Source organism: Rattus norvegicus, chromosome 10, assembly GCF_036323735.1.
Source record: "Rattus norvegicus strain BN/NHsdMcwi chromosome 10, GRCr8, whole genome shotgun sequence".
Classification (NCBI taxonomy): domain Eukaryota; kingdom Metazoa; phylum Chordata; class Mammalia; order Rodentia; family Muridae; genus Rattus; species Rattus norvegicus.
Genome location: NC_086028.1, coordinates 106,139,738 through 106,159,453, shown reverse-complemented (window position 1 = coordinate 106,159,453; position 19,716 = coordinate 106,139,738). Strand labels below are relative to the sequence as shown.

Here is a 19,716-nt window from a genome sequence, read left to right as displayed (position 1 = left end):
CTATGACCAGAACATGGCGCAAGTCCACATGCTTGGCCTTGCTGCTGCAGATACTTCTCTATGAAGGGCCATGCATCTCTGCATCTGATGGTTCAGCTCCTCCTTAGAAAGTGCTGACTTTGGCAGAGCTGAATCCAGAAATAGCCTGCTGCCTTTGCCAATGGAGAAAACAGATCACAGGGACCAGAGCAACTTTTTCTTTCATTCATTAGAAATAGCCCCACAGGAGTCAGAATAGTTACTCTATACCTGGACAGGGTATGGCCTGATGATGCTAGTGTCATGTGCAGAGAGAATTATGTCAGACAGAAGTGCTGGTAACTCGCACTTGGGTGCTTTTGTGGGTAAGAGGCCTTTGCCAACAGGAATACAACCTGTGTTTGTATTGATTCCTGCACATGTCACCAGTGACTCTGAGGCCACTATTCTATTGATTACGTGATAGATTTAAAGTGTCCTCTGCCATTAACTAAAACATGCTGGAGTCAAAGGAAAGATTTGCCTACTCACCTTGGAGGAAAACAGTTGCCATGACTGTTAACCTTTCCTATAAAACTGGGTGTCTCATGGAGTGGTCTCTTAGAGGTTCTTGAGGTCACGGGTATTTCTCAGGTCCTTACTGGCTGATCTACACTTGCCCCCAAGCATAGTATTGAGAATTTTATGCCTTTAGTCTGCCTCTTGCCTTTTGATGTTCTGTAGTTCCTGATTTGACCAGGAAGAACTGCAGTATGTATCTATATGCTGTAATTAGTGTCATGCAGGCTCTAAATAGCCAGGAGCTGCTTACATGGGAGCCCAGTCAGATGCACAAATTCTTACTGGGCAGTGGTTGCACACACCTTTAGTGCCAGCACTGGGGAGGCAGAGACACACCTGTTTATGTTGTTCCCAGGGTCTGAGGGTTGTTATTTGAGGATGACACAGTCTCCTTCAACACACCTTATTGTAGGTTTATGTCATTAGTTCAAGAGTGTGTATGGTGGCAGGACGCACCAGGCCCACCATGGAATTGATGTGTATGCCTGGCTTAGTGAAACCAGCCAGAGAGCTGTGAATTGGGGGGTGGGGGGGTCTGACAGGGTGTTACATTGGAACAGCCTGCAGACTGCAGGTCAGAAAGTATTTGGGGGCATCATGGAGCCACTGCAATAAATTAGCGCTAGTTCTAATGGCCCTGGAGCCGGAACTAATGAGAGCGCAACTGCCAGGGTATGCGCAGGAACCGTTCTGCCCTCTTTTATTTTTACTGCAACACCTAATAGCTCTGATTGGGTGCCCAGACTCTTGCATAGGCAGGAGTGCATATCCCGTTCTGGCTCTGTGTTACAGTCTTGTTGTTGCTGTTGTTCTTTAGATCACAACCACCTTCCCCAAGGATCCAGTTTACACTTTTTCTATTTCTCAAAATCCGTTTCCTATTGAAAACCGGGATGTGCTGGGTGAGACACAGGTAAGCTCTTTGTCTTATCTTTGTCTAACATTGGTCTGATTCCCCAAACTGCCTTTTCACACTCCCTTGATCTGACAGGTCCTGTCAGGCCCTGTTCTGGGTGTTATTGATCACTTAGAGGCCCCTTTTTACTAGGCAGTGTAGGTAACTGTGCTTAAATCCTCTGGAGCCCATGGGCCAGGCTTGTCAGCAATTCATTCTCACTTAGCTTCTCGATGTTGCCAATATTATTTATCACTTTTTGTTGACTATCAAGGTTTCTCTAGTTTCTTCCTGTTGGTTTGACCTGCTGTGCTGTCTATTGGACATGTAGGGTCCATCAAGCTTCTGTGGGTCCCCCGTAGCCTGGCATGTGGTTTTGATGGGTGTTGATGGGGTTAGCACCCCATCCTTTGTGCTAACCTCAAGTCTAACCAGACCCAAGTTTCCATTCCCGCCTAGTACAGACAGTCTGTGCTTATTTATTTTAGGATTGCTTGGTACCAGTTCTTCAGGATATGATTGGCTAAGGAACAGCTGTAATATTTACTTCTGGTGTGGTTCCTCACAGCCTGTGTATCCAGGGATGTCAGATGTTTGTAGGTGTAGGATGGTGCCAGTTACTTGACAGACCTTTGAGATGCCCACGATGATAAGTGTACCTGGTTGTTTAAAAGCTGCCCTTACCAAGTGTGATGGTGCCCGACTTTAATTCAAGCACTCAGGAGTCGGAGGCAGGCACCTCTCTGACTTCAAGGCCAGCCTGGTATAGATAGCCAGGGTAGGTAAGGGGTGATTTCTGTTTACCTGAGCAATGTCTTGGATCTGAACCCGCTTACATACCTGGGTCAGTTGTGCTTAGGTCTCCCTGGGCAAGAAAGTCACATTAGCTCTTTGGCTCCCTGCACCTTTTCTGCAGTTCCTTGGTAGTTTTTGAGACAGATAGTGTGTCTGCGTTGTTTACTATGTGTTTGTTTAGTAGGAGACAACTCTTTCTTGGTTTACTACTAGGGATTTGTGATAAACTTTTTTACTCCTTTTGACTTGTTCCTTAGGACTTCCATAGTTTGGCCACCTACTTGTCCCAGAATACCTCATCTGTGTTCTTGGATACCATCTCCGACTTCCATCTCCTGTTGTTTCTGGTCACCAATGAAGTCATGCCACTGCAGGTATCAGCCCTGCTGCCCTTTGCTCTCTCCTTGAATCCCAAGGACTGGTATGAAGCTTGGTGTCAAGAGACCCAGCATGTGAGAATATGCAGACCGCAGCACCTCACTAGGGACCTTTCTTTACTATTGATGGAGATATTTGACCTTTAGCCTTCACGATGAAGGATAGTTTGGTTATTGAGAATGACTGGACAGAGGGAATGAGTCTCCATCTGGCCTGAAGCCCTGAGGACCCCACAGTTGACACCGTCCCAGTTGCACTCCTTCAGAGCCAGTGTCTCTGCAGCTTCCTGATACCACCTCACCTTATGAAACACTACTGTTAATGGCCTGAGCCCAGGAAGTTTGCCAGCTTCCGAGACCTGCACACACCATTGCACACTTGGCATTTTAAAGATTTACCATAAGGGAGAGTGACTGTGAATTTTTGCAGATGATAGGTGCTCTCTGAACAGAGCAGGGCAGCAGGTTGTACAGAAAGCCTGTGTGCATGCCTTGGGCGTTCACAGCATGAGAGTCCTGTTTCCATGGTCTTTATTTGCCTGAGATACACAGAAATGCAAAGGGGGCAGGAATAAGTCGTCTGACCTTGATCACACTAACTCCACCTCTTTGCTTAAGGTGACTAAATAGAGTTGTCCTTCCCAGAATAATTAGATCTAGCAGCTTGTAAATGTCCTCTTATCTTGTTGTACATGTATAATAGTATATGCACACCTAGCTTGGCACATGTATATTAGAATATGCTCACCTAGCTTGGCATGGATGACATGTTTACCACCCAGTGTGATGCTCTGCATGAGGAACTCTGCTTTTCCTGGTTGTGGATTCAAGTCAGCCCTGCCATCTGAATACAAGGTGACGGGTCTAATGCATCTTTTGTTTTGTAGTGACAGCTTCTGAGATTCTTTTTCAATTTTCTTTGAAAAATATTATTAATGTTAAGAGAAAAAAATTAGTGAGAGTGTTTCCCCCTCAATCAGAGCAAAATGCAACCCTCCTTGTGGATTCTTGCAGGACAGTATCAGCCTGCTGCTAGAAGCCGTCAGGACCAGAAACGAGGAGCTAGCACAGACATGGAAAAAGTCTGAACAGTGGGCCACCATTGAGCAGCTGTGCAGTAAGTGTCTCCATTCCCCTCTACCAAGGGTCATAGTCAAAATGAACATGGGTAGAACATGAGTTCTGTCGATATACACCGGACCACTGACCCAGGTGCCTCCTGAGTGCTTGGGCAAAGGGACAGACATGGGTGGCCAGCCACCTTGGCTGGACTTGTTAGGGGACTTGTGCTGTCATCATTCAGGGGAATGGCAGTGAGAGCATGAGAAGCCACCACACGCTCATCAGAGTAATAAAATGAAAAACCAAAACCATACCAATCGACAGTGCCTCGGAGAACGTGGGGGCAGGCCGGACTTGAACTCTACGTAGGAGCAGGCTACTACTATAGTAGTATAGCAGGAAACTATACTACTGATCTTTGGACTGGGATGTAGCAAGCAGTCTCACTGTTGAACCTTTATCAGAGCAAAGGACGGTACAAAGAGTTTATATGAGAGTGAAGCTACACAGATGCTCACTGCAGGGTGTGATGGTTCTCGCAGAAATACCTAGCAACAGGGAGCAGACTTCAAGTGCAAATAGGGAGGCGTTTGCTGACTGCAGCCAAAACAGTTGATGTACTGACAGTTGGGGCTTCAACAGGGACTTTTGAGCCACCCTGCCCTGCCATGTGGCTCTCAGGAGATGTCTCTTTCTGTGCAGACATGACGTGCTCTCACTTTACCCCACAGGCACTGTTGGTGTGCAGCTCCCAGGCCTCCATGAGTTTGGTGCAGTCGGGGGCTCTGCACGCGCTGCTACCTCTGCCATGTGGGCTTGTCAGCACTGCACCTTCATGAACCAGCCTGGCACAGGCCACTGCGAGATGTGCAGCCTTCCCCGGACCTAGGGCTCTGGACCTCTGCTGTGTAGGACTGGGCCTGTCCAGCCCTCTCTGAAGTCTGGAGTGCCATATGTTCCCTATAAGGCCTGAAGCCCACAGCCCTGAAACAGTGGGGCCAGCTACCCTGGTATTCCAGATATACTGAAGCGTCTCAGTGCAGATCTTGAAGAGAAAGAACCCCAACTGCTGTGCTGGGGTTGAACACAACCTCCCAACTGGAAAGGCAGAGCAGACTTGCCCAAGAGCACCCCACTTGCCTCACTTAGTCAATAACTCCCCACTGTGTTGGAGGACTGGACACCTCCGACCAACCACCTGAAATCGGGGTGCACAGAGAGGGTGCTGCTGTCACCCAGCCATCTTTCCTTCCTCTATGATTTTTGTTTTCTGCCTTCCCACCTTCTTCCCCAGTGTTTGGATGGATGCTCCTAGTTGTCTCTGTTCCCTTGTTGTGGGGCTGTGTCCCTCCTTTGGGAGCATGTGTGGCTAGGGTGTGGTAGCCTTGGTCTGACATGCAGTGTAGTACGTCCCTGCCCTTTACTTGTCTGAAATCAGCAGTTATCAGTAATTCCCACCCAGGAAACTTTTATTTATTGTTTTTTTTTTGTTGTTGTTTGTTTTGTTTTGTTTTTTAAGATAAAACTGCACAGATGGAGTGAGATAGATTTAATTCTACTCTCTTTCCTCCTTTAGTGCAGCCCCTCTTGGGTGGTTTATTGGGCAGGAGGCCACCATCTTTTCTCCTCTGAAGCAAACCTCAGTGCCTGAGACTTTCCTGCCTGCCACGCTGCAGACAGTAGAGATTGGTAGCACAGGTGGTTCATCAGAGCAGTAGTGGCTCTTGCCTCACAGACAGCCCCTTCAAGTCTAGGGCAGCCCTGGAGTTCTGGTCCCTAATGTGTCCCTACATTATGGCCTTCTTGCACAGTGCTGTGGCAGTTGAGAAAGCCTAGAAAAGGTGCCCCTGTGACCACTGTGAGGCATGTAGAAACAGTTTGAGGGTCCTGTGTGGCTGCGTTATGACAGCCCTTACCCAGGTAAGATATGGATATCTTGATGCCTCGTTGCCTTAATGAGAGCTAAGTCAGCTGTCCTTCACCCTGGGAAAGGCCATGCCAACTGTGGACTGCTGGGAGCCATGCGTGTCACTTGAGTAGAGTGCACCCGTGCTTCCTTCCCCATCTTTGGCCCTATGGACAGAGCACTTGTTGCTAGGTTATCGTGTGGCAGGGCTGGCCAGCACCGTCGGTCTCACCTGACATGAGATCTGAAGCTACAGCCCTGGAGCTGAGGAGCCACTGTGCTTGGTTTGGTATTGACAGGGTCATCTTGGAGGGTTGGGAGTGGTGGAGAGCAGGGCAAGCAATCTCTCCAGCTACCTGCCAACAGTATAGAGATAAAGTGCTGAGGGCTGTCTAACCTCCCTCCTGGTAGTGTCCCGGCTAGGGCTTCACCTTTCTGTTTTTTTCTGGTCCCTAAGTCTGGTAGACTGGATGTCCTTGTATTTCTGTGTCTGCAACTAAGCTATGTTTCTGATGCCAATCATTCTAGCACTATTACTCACGTTGGGCAGGTGCTGGGCAGCACAGACTCTGGAGACCTGTTTGCTACTGCTTATTCCCCCATTCATCTTTGTCTACAAAGTTAATTACGTTCTCGAGTTCTGGCATCCACATAATTCTTGTTTTTCTCTGACTTTTAGCTAAAGAAATTTTTTGTGATTTCTCTGCTTATGGTTTTGAGTTACTCTTTGTTCAGTAATGCACTTTATTTTATTGTCCAAAGAGAGTCAAGCTAAAGCTACTGGCTTGGGAGTGAGCCCTACACTAGGTTCAGACCTGGGCAGCTCAGCTACCTCCTCCTACATGGAGGTGGCCCTGGTCCCACCTCTAATCCCTCCTGCCATCAGGCCCTACAGCGCAAAAAGAGGCGCCTGTGTGCATACACCCACACGAACCCAGTGGCTGTTATGGTCCTCATCAGGCTCAGAGATGGGGTCTAGCCCTGGCCTTGCTCTGACTAGCCGCAGCCGGCTCCTGGGACATGGGTGCTCCCGCTTCGGCTCTGCTTTGGGCTCACAAGTGTGTGTTGGCTGGGTGTGGACCCCAGCCCTGCAGTGGAACCTAATAAAAGCGCCTGAAGCGATTGTCCTGCTCCCAGTGCATTGTTCCTGTGCCCAGAACCAGTGTGGCCTGTATGTGCTGCCTCGTAAGGCATGGGGTCAGTCGTGTGTTAGAACCTGGAGTGCAGAAGATAAACTGAGGATGCTTCCAACTCTCGAAGAGTCTCTGCTGCTGCAGAGGAAAAATCCATCTCCCTCCCACTTGTTTCTATCCAAGGTGTCTTCAGAGAAGCCTGGGGCTCAGATCTGTTCCAAAGCCACTCATAAATGATAAAATAGGTCCAGACTTTATTTTTATTTTAATTTTTAAAAAATTTACAGCTGGGCATGGTGGTCCGTGCCTTCATTCCCAGTACTCGGGAGACACAGACAGGCTATTCCTGTAATGCCTGAAAAATTATTTGGTAGCTGGGGGGTGTGTGGTTCTAGACAGGTTTTTTGGTGTGTGTGTGTGTGTGTGTGTGTGTGTGTGTGTGTGTGTGTGTACATTTTGCTGTTCTGGAACTAGCTTTGTAGATGAGCCTGGCCTTAAACTCATAGAGAGCCACCTGCCTCTGCCTCCTGAGTGCTGGGATTAAAGGCATATACCACCAACAACTTTTTTTTTTTCCTTCAGAGCTGGGGACCCAACCCAGGGCCTTGTGCTTGCTAGGCAAGCGCTCTACCACTGAGCTAAATCCCCAACCCCCCACACAACTTTTATTACTGTTTTTTATCGTGTGTTTTTGTGTACAGAAATAGCTCGGTAGAGGATGTGTTAGCCCTGGAGCTATTAGGGTTGTGACCTTCCCTATGTGGATGCTGGGAATCAAACTTGGGTCTTCTGCAAGAATAGTATGTGCTTGTAAGTGCTGAGCCATCTTTCCAGCCCCAGGGTGCTGTTTGACAACTACACTAGGATCATACTATGTTCCAAAACGCACTGGACTTTTGTGCCTGGTTGTACCTCAGACCTTGTAGATTTGTCCACTGGAATTTTCAGATGAGAATTTTTTAAGAGTCAAGGTTGCCTGGGCTGGCCCCAAACTCTAGTATTCCTGCCTCAGCCTCCTGAGTAGCTGCCACTCTAGAAGCATAGGCAGTGGCATCTAGTTTGATGAGTGCTCTGGAAGAGTGGCGAATACTTCATGAATCTTGTACTTGGAGCCTCATTCCAGGTGGGAGTCTCAGTCTGCTCTCTCAAAGAGCTGCAAGTAGAGCTGTCACTGAAGAACATGTAGTTTCCCTTAGACCCAGCTCATCAGGGTTCTCCGCATCCTCTGCTCTAGTTCAGAATCACATTCTACTGTGTTCGTGGAGGAGAGGCTCTTCTGGCCGGCTGGTCTGAAGCACCTTTCTCCCTGATCAAGTGAACGGTTTGCTGAACATGCTATGTGGGCGGTACCCTCCCAAGTGCTGTCACAAAACGATGCGAGGGCAAGTGCTGCATACAACCTTGCACCAGAGCAACCTCTGCTCAACAGGTAGGTGATCTGAGACGGACCCTGACGTGGACTCGAATGAACTTTCAGGAGTGCATCACATTTAGCCATACTTTGGCCTTCTGCCTCCCCAGTAAACCGTGGCTCTTTGCGCCCCAGTACTTGCAGGGCATTCCCGCCATCTAGCGGGCGGTAGAGCAGCCGTCCCCGCCCCTGCAGCAGGCCCCGGCCACGCCTCCGCAGCGGCCGCTTTACGGCGGAGGCCGCGCCGCGCCGTGGGCGGCCGTAAAGCCTGGAGGCGGCACCGCCCCTCAAGGCTGAGCTCTGGCCCCACGCCCGCAGGATGGCGGGCGCTTCCTCGCGCGTGCACTATCTGTCGGACTTCTGCTGCCCGCTCGGAGGCCGAGCGGCGGGGAAGCCCCATGTGCTGCGACATGATGCGGAGGTCTTTCTGTCCACCGGGCGCGAGTTCGTCTATGTGTATGACCAGGAGGGCGGGCTGCTGACGGTGAGCGGCGGGCGGGCGGGCGGCGCCGTTCGGAGGTGAGCCGGGGCCGCGTGTGCCCTCGCCTGACCTCGCTCTCCTGGCGCCCAGGCGGTGTACCAGTTTCCCGACCAGGTGTGGCACCTGCAGCTCCTGGCCACCCGCAGGGCACTCTACGTCCTGTGTGCCCGGACTGGCATCTACTGCCTGTCGTTGGACTCACTGGACAGGTGAGGGGGCGTGGCCCCACGCGGTCCGGCCAGTGCACAAGTCGGGTCCCCAGGGAGGCCTGCTTTCATTTCCTCCTTTGAGCCTTGCGCGGTTTGCCCCAGTAGTAGTCCTTCTGACGGCCACTGACAACACGCCATGGTCGGAGGCAGGGGACTGCGTTCTCGGCCATCGGTTCCTGCACTTGGTACCCTCCAATACCTGTGCATATGCAGGCGTGGCAGTAGTATCTACTTCCATGAAGTTCTAAGCTGTTGAGGCTCAGTGAAGTCTGCAGCCAGGAGTACCACTGTCGTTGCCCTCAGGTGTCCGACAAGACCTCTTAGAAATGGGTCTCAGAAGGAGGTGGTTGGCCACAGGCTTTTGCTAGAACTCACAGTCCAGATGCAGCCTTGGGAATAATTCCCACACTGATGAGCTTTGTCTGCAGAGATATTTTTCTGGCTGATCCATGTGTCGAGTGGGGTGTGTGTGTGTGTGTGTGTGTGTGTGTGTGTGTGTGACTTGCTGAATGGCCTGTGGTAGCACCTGCCTACCCTACTCAGAGCAAGTCAGGTTATAGTTGAACAGGATGTGAGTCTACCCCCACCCAATACTGACTGCGGTTCCATTGTTCCTGAAGGTCTGGGAGCCAGGCCTGTGAGGACAAAGAGGATGAGACTCACCCTTACCCTGTGATCCATGTGGACCCAGATGCCTGTGTTCTCCCTGACGCTGCCCTCTGTGCCTTCACTGTGCTGGACGATGTTCTGGTCACCCTGGCACAGGGCCCCACCCAGTGGAAGATGCAACTCTTTGAGTGTCCCCATGCAGGGGAGGAGCCTCGGCCTGGAGGCCAGGTCGGTGAGGTGCAGCTATCCACCTGCACCCCTCCAGGTGGGGTGCCGGGGGAGCCTACAGCCCCCTGCTTCCTGCCAGTACTGTGCTGTGTGTTCCCACCAGACTCCAGGGCACCTCATGGTCACCCCCAGGGCTGTGGGTGCTTCATGCTGGAGGAGGCTCTCTTTGGTCTACTCTTTGGAGTTGATGCCAGTCTCCTGCAGTCCCCTGTGGTCCTCTGCGGTCTCCCTGATGGCCAGCTTTGTTGTGTGGCCCTGAAGGCTCTGGTTACTTCTGAGTTAGCCCCTGGTGACCCAAAGGTCCTGGTCAAGATCCTCCACCACCTAGAGGAGCCTGTGATCTTCATTGGGGCTTTGAGGGCAGAGCCACAGGAGGAGGAGGAGGAGGAAGCAGTAAGAGAGCTGCTGCCTGTCGAGAATGTGCACTCTGACTGCCTAGTAGCCCTTGGTCACCAGGGCCGGACACTGGCCATCAGGGCCAGCTGGAGTGAGTCAGGGAATCTGGTTCCAGAGCTTCGTGAGTATTACCTCCCGGGGCCTGTGCTCTGTGCCGCCTGTGGCAGGGATGGCCACATGTACCACAGCACCCCCTCAGACCTCTGTGTGGTAGACCTGACTCGGAGAGACAGTACTTGGAACCCTGAGAAGCCAGATGGGGCCATAGGAAGCCTGCCCTCCACGCTGTGCCCAGCCAGCTTGAACATCTGCAGCGCCCTTGCTCTGTGTGTGACAGCAAGGGCACCTACAGGTATGAGCTACTGTCGGATGTCACAGAGTCATGGGGCAGGCTCCTCCTTGACAGTGTCTTCCCTAAGCTGTCCTTCCTCCCTGCCTTTTTGTTTGGTGCAGCTTTTGCTAAGCCAGCAAGTGCAGGCTTTCCTTCTCAGGCTCAGCACAGCCCAGAAGTTCACTCACTCCTGCCTTGGGGTCAAGGGACCTCTGGTGTGTGTGTGTCCCTCCCCAGAATTGAGCTATGGCCCCTCAGTCGAGCGTCACAAACATGTGGCTTGTGGGGTTGATTTAAGAGCATCTTCCCATAGCAGCTCTCAAATCGGGTCAGGCCAAACCCCCGTGTGTCCTCTGAGAGCTGGATGAACCTGCTTTAGCTGCTGTGTGGCCTGTTTATGAGCCATTCAGAGGATGTCTCAGAGCTCTCTAAGGAAGCTTCAGCTAGGTTTGCCTGACTGGCATGAGAGGAAGACCACACACACAAACACACACACACACACACACACACACACACACACACACACACACACACACACACACACACACACAGTATCTTCCTTTAAGATCAACTAAGAGTATATTAAAGCCTGCTCTAGAAAACATTTAACAGGAGAAAGAGAAAAAAAATGCTTCAAAGAAAAGACCTAAACCACTTGAGGTGAGGGGGTGTAGCCTGAGACTAGGCTCCCTATGAACTGACTTCCAGCTATTAAACTGCCTACCTCAGGGTTTATGTTAAGAGCTGTGTTGGGATAGGGAAGCAAGTAGACCCTTGAGGGGCAGGACAGGAGGATATGGTAGAGAAGCTAGAGTCTGAGGTGAGCAGAGCTCAGCCTCTAGGGCACGTTCCTTTGGAAGGCTCAGCAGCTCTGCTCTGTGTGGCCTGTTGAAGGCTGTGACACGTTTGAATGATTGGCACCATACAGTGACCTTGTTTGACCCCTCTTCCCTATCTGTGTGGACCAATTGCCACCATGGCATCACATCTGTGGTATATCATCTTGTGTATACACTTCAAAATGCAGATAGAGATCAGTGGTCCCCGTCTCTGTCTAGACCCTTGGTGCGGGCTTCCCAGGTCTCCCCTCACTTCCTGCCTTGGTCCTCTGCCAACTCTTTTTCTGGAGCCCAGAGCAAATAGCACCAAGTTTATCATTGGTGCTGTGTGTGTGTCGGTCATCAGGTGGCACCGAGCTCCTGGTCCTGTCTTCTAAAGGACGCCTGATCACCTGCAGTCTGGACTTGAACCCTGAGGCACCTGTGCCTACCAAGATGGCTGTGGCAAATGCAGGCCAGAAAATTAAGGAGCTGCTCCTGGACATTGGCGATGTCTCTGAGAGGTGAGCTGCAGGCTCCAGCTCAGAGCTTGTGCCCTGTCCTTAGGGGTCGGCATCCTGTGTGGAGCTGACCCAGGCTAGGGAGGTTCGGGGTAACAACCATCTGTGTGGCTGTCTCCATCAGGGGCCAAAAAAGTCTGCACATAAACCCTCAGAAGACAAGAGACCCCTTTCTTCCCTCTGACAGGGCCCAAGAGTCTTCTAAATACCAATCCCTTGCCTGCTTCTGTGGTCCCTCCTTAGAGGCCAGTGGGACCTGCTCTCAGCAAAGCTTCCAGCACCAGACGAAGGAGCACGTCTTTCCCTGACCTGTCTCCCCCCAGCCACCTTCAGTGCTAATCCCTCTTGTTCCTTGTGACTTTGGGCTTTATGGCCTTGTGACTCAAGAATATTCCCACAAGGCCTAGCACCTACTGTCACTGTGGAGTGTTGCAAAAGGAAAAAGGGGCCAATTGGGAACACGCGAGGTGATCTATGGGGGTAGCTCATCCCTACTAGTCCTAGGCCGGTTCAGCATCTCCATCCTGCCCTGCCTTGTATAGCCAAGACTAAAGATCAGGTCAAGCAACCTAGAGTCTCCTCCAAAGGATTCCACAGTCAGGACAGAGGAAGACGTACTCCTTGGGCCCGGGAGCAGCCTGCATCCTCAGAGGGCTAGTGCTTGAATCACGATCTGGTCCCTTTCCTCCAGGGAGTCCACAGACATGGCTCCCTCTGCAGGGATAGCTCTCTCTCCCCTGGGCATCATGACTGTTCTTTGCAGGGTGTCCTTTCTGAAGAAAGCTGTTGACCAGCGCAACAAGGCCATAACAAGTCTCAATGAGGCCATGAATGTGAGCTGTGCCCTGCTGTCCAGCCAGGAGGGCGACCGGCCCATCTCATGTACCATCACCACCTCCTGGAGCCGCCTGGAGCTGCGAGACATGCTGATGGCCACCTGCACACTGGACAATAGCAGCAGCTTCAGCCTGGACCAGGGCTGGACCTTGTGCATTCAGGTGCTGACTAGTTCCTCTGCCTTAGACCTGGATGGGACTGGTTCAGCTTTCACCTACACCATTCCAGTGGACAGACTGGGCCCAGGCAGCCGGCGGGAAGTGACGTTGCCCCTGGGCCCTAGTGAGAGTGGTGTGCTCGACCTGCCTGTGACCATGTCCTGCTGGCTCTTCTATAGCCTCAGGGAGGTGATAGGTGAGGCCCTTGCCCCCTCAGACCCTCTAGAGGTCCCCTACCTGGAGAAGCTCCCTCTCAACCTTCCTAAGCAAGAGGGTGTCTGCCTGCCCCTGTGCAAGCGCACAGTGGACATGCTTCAGTGCCTGCGCTTTCCTGGCGTGGCCTCACACCCTGCCCAGGCCCCCAGTGTGCCTGGCCCTGCCTGCGATCCTGTGGAAACTTTCCTGAAGACCTGCCAAGGCCCTGGCAGCGAGCCCACTGGTGCCGCCTCGCTACGGGCCAAGTACCTGCCTCCATCCACAGCCTCCATCAGGGTGTCTGCAGGCCTCCTCAGAGCTGCCCTAGAAGACGGTCACTCAGGTTGGTGGCACAACTGGCTTCAGGGCCCTGCAGCCTGTCCCAACTAGGGTGTCCCTTTCTCTCCCCGTGGCTCCTATGAGTCCCACTGCATCCAAAATGCTGTTGGATCTTGTGTCCTATTGCCCCATCATGGTTGTTTGTGTGTGTCTGTGACATGGCACAACCTAAGCAGAGGCAGATGTCACCAGAGAGCAGCTTGGTAAGCTCTCACACACAGTGCACCTTGGGGTCTCCAGACTAAATGCTGGTCTGTCTGAATTCTGTCACAGCACTAGGCCTGGCTTTCGCTCCCACCATGTGGAGTCATCTGCATTGTTTGGGGCTGCATGGCCAAAGTGTCCTGGTTGTCCGTACCTCTGTCCTGCTCCCAGTGAATGTTGGGTTGCATGTCTGGTTTCAGTCTGTCCTGGAGAGAGCTGCAACAGTCTTGCACAGCATTTCCGTCTGTGTACCACAGTGCAGCCAGGACCTTGCCGTGCGTGTGGCTCATAGGACTACCAGAGTCCTGGGTCCATGATTTCCTGACAGTCCCTACTCCTCCCTGCCTCTTGTGTAGCTTGCCTGGCTTTCTACTATGAGCATTTGGGACACTTAGGTGGCACTGGAAAAGGAACATTTGGCAGAAGCCACACAGGTGCCTAAGCTCCAGCAGGTGCCTCTCTCTCTTCCAGGCTTCCACCTGTGCAGTGCTACCCTGTGCTGGCTCCTTGCCGAGAATGCTGCTGTGGATGTCCTGAGGGCCCAGGCACTGTCTTCTATCCAGGGAATAGCCCCAGATGGGACGGATGTCAACCTCATCGTGCATGAGGTAAGCAGAGGCTACTTGTCTGTTCTTGGTGAGACAGACCTCAGGGCTCACTGTCCTCAGTGGGTCCCTGGACCATTGCTTATGAAGAGTTACTTTAACTGGCCTATCAGTCTGGTCAAGATTGTGTCCCAGGGAGAACCAGCCCTGTCTAACCCTGTCCATCATGTGTTCTGTTTCTGTGCACTGCTAGGGTCACATTGTCAGTGGACAATGAATGCAGTAACCTCCTCAAGCTTGTAAGAGCTAACTGTTGGGCCACCAAGGACGATGCGCCCCCCTTTCAAGTGAGACAATCCAACGCGCGCACGCACACACACACACACACACACACACAAACACACACACCCCAGACTTTTACATCTTCCTGTCAGAGACTCTTGGAGACTAGCCCTGTCTGCTAAGAGCTGTGGGCCTCCACCCCAGAGCTCAGGCCGTGTCCTCCAAGCCCCATTGGCCACTGTACTTCCCCTTCAAGCCAGGCTCTGGCCAGCTTCTAAACCAGACAGTTCGTAGGCCAAGAGTAGGAACTGGCAGTAGTTACGGTCGGTGGACAGCATCTGTGCTGGTAGCCACACGGAAAAACTGTTGGTTGCTGAGACCTTTCTACAATCCCCAAGTTCTGGGTCTCATGCCACTGTGTGAAGAGAAATCCATGGCTACCCAGCCTGTAGTCAGCACAGTAAGGACCTCCTGGAAGGGGCCAAGATGCCCACAGACAGGCTCAGCTCCCTGTGTCAGGACCTCACTCCCTGGCATGGAGCCCAATACGGCTTGGGTTTTGATAAGGCTCAGAATGAGGCAGGTCCTACAGGATTGTCCCCTGTAGACAGGTTTCTCGCCATTGTTCCTCTAGTCTGCTCACCTTTGAAAAGTAAAGAACAGCCCAGACCATGTTGCAACCACTCAAGGCCTTATATGTTGCAGGTAGCTGTGACTGATTTGAGCCCTGCAGGGCCCATCCAGGCTGTAGAGATCCAAGTAGAGAGCTCCTCTCTGGCCAACATGTGCAGGGCGCACCATGCCATCATCAGACGAATAAAGGTACCACAGCCAGCGGGGGTGGGGAGTTCTGGAGGGAGGCCCTGAAGGCAGTAAGTTCCAATCTAGGTTTCCTTGTGGACCCATGTGGCTGTGGGCAGCATGGTACGTTGCCATGTGAGCAGTCACAGCAAACAAGACCCTCCCCTCCAGGTGTCCTGTCAGCCCCTGTGTCACCCACGTTCAGAAATGTCTGCATCCGTGTGTCTGATAGGTTTCTAGTCATTGCTTGTCATGTCTGGGTCTGAGCCCCAGGAATGGACTTCAGGCCAATGTGCCTGAGCTATGAGGAGGGAACAGCCAGGGAAGTCACCATCACAGAGAAGCCACTTTCAGCCTCTGGCCGACTCAGACGACTCAGACGAGCTTCCCCTGGTGCTCAGGTGGCCCAGCCCCAAGGCCAGGTGACCCTCCACCCGACCTCAGCTGGGAGCTTGACCCTGTGTGCTCTAGTACTGCTCGCCCTAAGAGTCAGGAGCTGATGGCTGACAGCTCTGTGAATGGAGGACCAGGTTGGAGGTGCTAGTGGTTTCAGAGCTGGAAGGCCAGCCCATATGTTCTCCTGGCACTCGGCCCCATGAAGTGAGTGACAGGCCATAACCCAGCTGTGGGCTGCACGTGTCCGAGAGTTCAGTCTCTGAGGTGTGGACTAACAGGAGTCTCCAAAGCAGTGGTGCCTCTAGGGACCTGTGGCCTTTGCCCCAATGTCCTGTTATAAGGACACAGCCTCATAGGATTAAGGCCACCCTAGTGACTTTAACTTGGTCATCCTCAAAGACCCCATTTCAAAAAAGCTGTATCAGGGGACCTAAGGTTAGAGTTCATGTGTGATCTCAAGGGGACACAGTTGATCCTTGGTAAGAACCACATGGTACAGGTGCCCTTAGGTTAGCATTCAGGGCACTGCAGCCACACACCTCCATGGTTGAAGAACAGGAATCTGCTCACAGCTGATAGGGTCTTGTGGGGATGTTAGCTTCCCTACAGACAACACTCTCCAGAACACTGGGTGGATATTTGGCTTAGACAGGTCTCCCCTAGGAGACTTTGCTCTTGTCTGAAAAGGCCACTGGGCCCTCACCCTTCAGACCTCATAGCATCTAGCAAGTTAGGCTGCCTTCAGAGAGCAGGAGTGAGTGCCCAGCACTGTGAGCCTGCATAGGGAGTGAGAGAAACGGATCCGAATGGGGTCCTGCCTGAGGCCCAGCCCAAAGCTCCCAGAAGGGAGATTGGGGTTTAGGCTAAAAAGGCTTTTTATACTGGGTGTGCTAGTGCACACCTCTAACCCCAGCACACAGAGGCACACAGATCTCTGTGAGTTCGAGACCAGAATGGTCTAAAAGGTGAGTTCCAGGACAGCCAGAGCTACAGAGACACCTGCCTCAAATAAACAAACAAACAAGCAAACCAAGAAAAAGCCTCTTTAGTCAGTCCTAGTGGTGCATCCCAAGTCCCAGAATTTGTTAGGTTGTAGGAGGAGAATCAGGAACTCAGGGCCAGCCTGGGCAAGCTTGAGGCTAACCTGGGCCTGACTTAGACTCCAGAAATGCCTTAATTATGGTCAGGTGGGTACTCCTGCTGCTCTGAGGAAAGTCCTGGTGAACAGGGTGGGAGACACTAGTAGGTGGATGAGTGGGTTCTCCACAGGAGTCAGGGTCAGCTGAGCAGAAAAGCCAAGAGACAGATAAGAAGAGATCACTGCTCTGAGGAGCATGAGGACCCTACCCTCTAGACTCGGGCACCAGTTCTGGACAGTGGGAAGCGTGTGCGTGCACGCGCATGCGCACGCGCGCACACACACACACACACACACACACACACGGGGGCGCATACACACCCCACCCCTTATGTCCTCCAGACGATGGTCACAGAGCAAGCAGCCCAAGGCTCCAGCCCACCTGACCTCCGTATGCAGTATTTACAGCAGATCCATGCCAACCACCAGGTAAGTCCCAGTGCCTGGGTTTAAGGAGTGCCCCCAGATGGCATGTAGGGGAGACTACTCAGTGGACACCAGCATGGATCAGAATGTATAGGGTCATGTCCGTTTGCCTGGCCATACCCATGTGTGGCTGTGTGCTGCGTATTTAAGGCCGTGTGACCCAGTGCTCCTTTTTGGACTACCCACTCCTCCCTAGTAGATGTTCCTAAGTGGGGCATGGGGCCGAGCTTGCTGCCTGCCCACAGGAACTGCTCCGTGAAGTGCAAACCCTGCGTGATCAGCTGTGCACTGAAGACGAAGTGAGTTCCTGCTCCACAGCCCAGAAACTCCTGCAGATTTACAAGCAGCTGCGTAACCCTAGCCTTGTCCTGTTGTGACCAGGTAGGTCTGGGTCCTCTGTCCCCACTCCCTCCAGTATGCTGCTGACCTCCGGGGTGACCCAGAATGGAAAAGGTTACCCTTTGGTTCCCTGACTCAGGCAGCTGCGCCTCCTGGCTAGTCAGGAAGGCAGGAAAATGGGCGTGGGAGGTGAAGCAGCTTCAGGCATGTCTGAACCCACCAGGCTTTAGTACCTCATGCCTTCCTCCTTCCTGACAGCTGCTGGCCAGCTCCACGTCACTGTGGGACACACTGGGGGCTTGCCTGGCAGTACCCCTCAACTGTAACCTCTGCACCCCTGATGAGAATTGTCGTCACCCAAGTACTCAGGCCATGGAGACACAGGGTTTCTGGAATCCAGACTTCCAAGTTTGGGACGGTTCTGCTGCTGACCCCAGCACACCCCAGGAGCGCTTGCTGCCTCTCTGGGGCCACCAGGGGGCAGAGTGCTCACTTCACTGCAACCAAAGCACAAAGACCTTGGGAGGGCTCCCATTGATGCCAGTGGGAAGGCTGCCTCCAGCACTGTGCTGCTCTTCAGCCCCACATCCCAGCCTCCTCCTTCAGCCGGGCCCTGCCCTGCCCTGCTGCTGGTGCTGTCGTTACCGTGGGAGGGGAGCGTGTCTGCAGAGCTCTGCCTGCTCCTGTTGTCTGTCTGTGAGGTGCTGTGCTGACAAGCTGCCTTTCTGTGAAGTTCCAGGTGTCCACTGAGGTTGACTCACTTCTGCCCTCCACCTTCTCTGTTGAGCGAGCTCTGTGCAGTTGGGTGGATAACCCTTCCCAGGTTCCCTTTGCCCACTGACGGAAGGACAGTCCTCAGTGCCCAGGCACCCTCCACCAAGGCTTCTGTGGCTATTTGGGGCCAAAGGTCTGCCCTCTGAGGTCTGGCCAGACGGAGGCCACTGGCTCTTGCCACCCTCACCTCACAGGGCATTTACATGGGAGTCTGTCCATCCTACAGGACAAAGTTCTCCATAAAGGAAGTTAGGAAGTGGAATAGGCCCACTGTAGACACCACCTTGAGTCGATATAAGGTCGGCTTTTGTAACAAGGTGCTTGTTCCCAGGGTTGCCAGTTCACTTGGCCCTGATGGCCTGCTAAGAGCCTGGCCACAGCTTGTCCCCAAGGCTACTCTTCAGTGGGAACCCCGGCTCCTTTGTGTACTGCCCTCTCAACAAGTTAGGGTGGGTCAAGCCACAGGGTATAAAGCCTTGGAAAAAGGAGGTGTCTGCTAGGCTGTACTGGCTTCAGTCTCTGTCAGAGTTGACATTTTCTAGTGTCCCCTACTTGCTGTTATACCCTACAGAGATTGAGAGGCTCCTCCCTAGCCTGAACTTGAGCAGGTCTCAGGATCGGAAGTGTGTGACCTCAGGGACTGGTCCTGATGATGTCCCACCTCCTCAGCCTCACTAGGCACCTGGACACACGCCCACATCTGCACCTGGACACACACACGCCCACATCTGGTCTTTGGCTGTTGTCCTCAGCACTGGCTGGATCAGTAGAGTCCACACCACTCTTAGGCGGCTGCCAGAGTAGAAGAAATACTGGTCAGCTGGAGAGTCACACCTGAAGTGTCATGGTGGATTAAGAGTCACCCTTAGGGGCTGGGGATTTAGCTCAGTGGTAGAGCGCTTACCTAGGAAGCGCAAGGCCCTGGGTTCGGTCCCCAGCTCCGAAAAAAAAGAACCAAAAAAAAAAGAGTCACCCTTAATCCAGCTGGGACCCCAGTCTTGTTCAACACCTGTGTGATGTCCCGGGACACACCAGGTATGCCTGACATCAGGAACACTGCAGGCCATGGACCACTGGGGCTCGCAGACAAGATTCTGAGACTTGGCGCACTCAGGGTGGCTGCTAAGGTCAACTCCAAGAGTCAGTAGGCTATTCCCTGACATGTGTCCCTGGTCCCTTGGTAAGCCACGGGCAGTCCTAACGGTGAGGGTGCGTGTCTGGCCATCACTTCCTTCCCATCATGTTTTCCTGTCTTCCCTCCTTGCTCCGACACGCGCACTGGCTCTGACGTCCTTGGCTTAGGCTTATGACTCTCCGTGCGTCTCTTTTGCCCTCAGGTGTGGACTCCTGGGGAGGACTTCGAGCCCCGAGTCAGCCAAGGTTAGAGGGGCCTTCCTCAGTCTCTGACCCTAAGCCTAGCAACTGCTGGGACAAGGGGTCGAGGGGATAGAGGCAGCCCCCATCTCTAGCCATGGCCCTTGCCCTGAGGTTTTTACACCATGAGAGGGAGAGGTTTGCACAGAGGGGCAAGGGCTTTCCCAGGGGCAGAGCTATAGTGCTACGCAGAGGG

At 52.9% G+C, this 19,716-nt stretch overlaps 2 protein-coding genes across 5 annotated transcripts in view; both read left to right on the top strand.

Moving 5' to 3' along the window:
* Window positions 1–6,698, top strand: part of Nploc4 (NPL4 homolog, ubiquitin recognition factor) — a 55,551-nt gene extending 48,853 nt beyond the window's left edge. Inside the window, exons 13-16 of one of the 2 annotated variants that reach the window (XM_039085086.2) lie at window positions 1,358–1,453; window positions 2,488–2,604; window positions 3,622–3,724; window positions 4,401–6,698. In XM_039085086.2, coding sequence (XP_038941014.1) covers window positions 1,358–1,453; window positions 2,488–2,604; window positions 3,622–3,724; window positions 4,401–4,558 — 474 coding nt within the window. In that variant the 3' untranslated portion in view covers window positions 4,559–6,698. 2 annotated transcript variants of the gene reach the window in all.
* Window positions 6,699–6,953: 255 nt separating this feature from the next.
* On the top strand, window positions 6,954–18,634 carry Faap100 (FA core complex associated protein 100). 3 transcript variants are annotated; one of them, XM_039087819.2, is made up of 11 exons: window positions 6,954–8,137; window positions 8,438–8,603; window positions 8,691–8,809; window positions 9,430–10,394; window positions 11,559–11,715; window positions 12,476–13,245; window positions 13,917–14,053; window positions 14,978–15,094; window positions 16,950–17,036; window positions 17,279–17,414; window positions 17,631–18,634. In XM_039087819.2, exons 1-10 carry the CDS (start codon window positions 8,046–8,048, stop codon window positions 17,408–17,410), a joined length of 2,742 nt encoding a protein of 913 aa, XP_038943747.1. In that variant the 5' UTR covers window positions 6,954–8,045; the 3' UTR covers window positions 17,411–17,414; window positions 17,631–18,634. The 3 variants fall into 3 exon arrangements, 2 of the variants coding, with proteins under 2 accessions (XP_038943747.1, XP_038943748.1); XR_010055917.1 differs by lacking the exons at window positions 17,279–17,414; window positions 17,631–18,634 and having other exon boundaries at window positions 13,898–14,053; window positions 16,950–16,971; XM_039087820.2 differs by lacking the exons at window positions 6,954–8,137; window positions 8,691–8,809 and having other exon boundaries at window positions 8,471–8,603.
* Window positions 18,635–19,716: the final 1,082 nt, after the last annotated feature.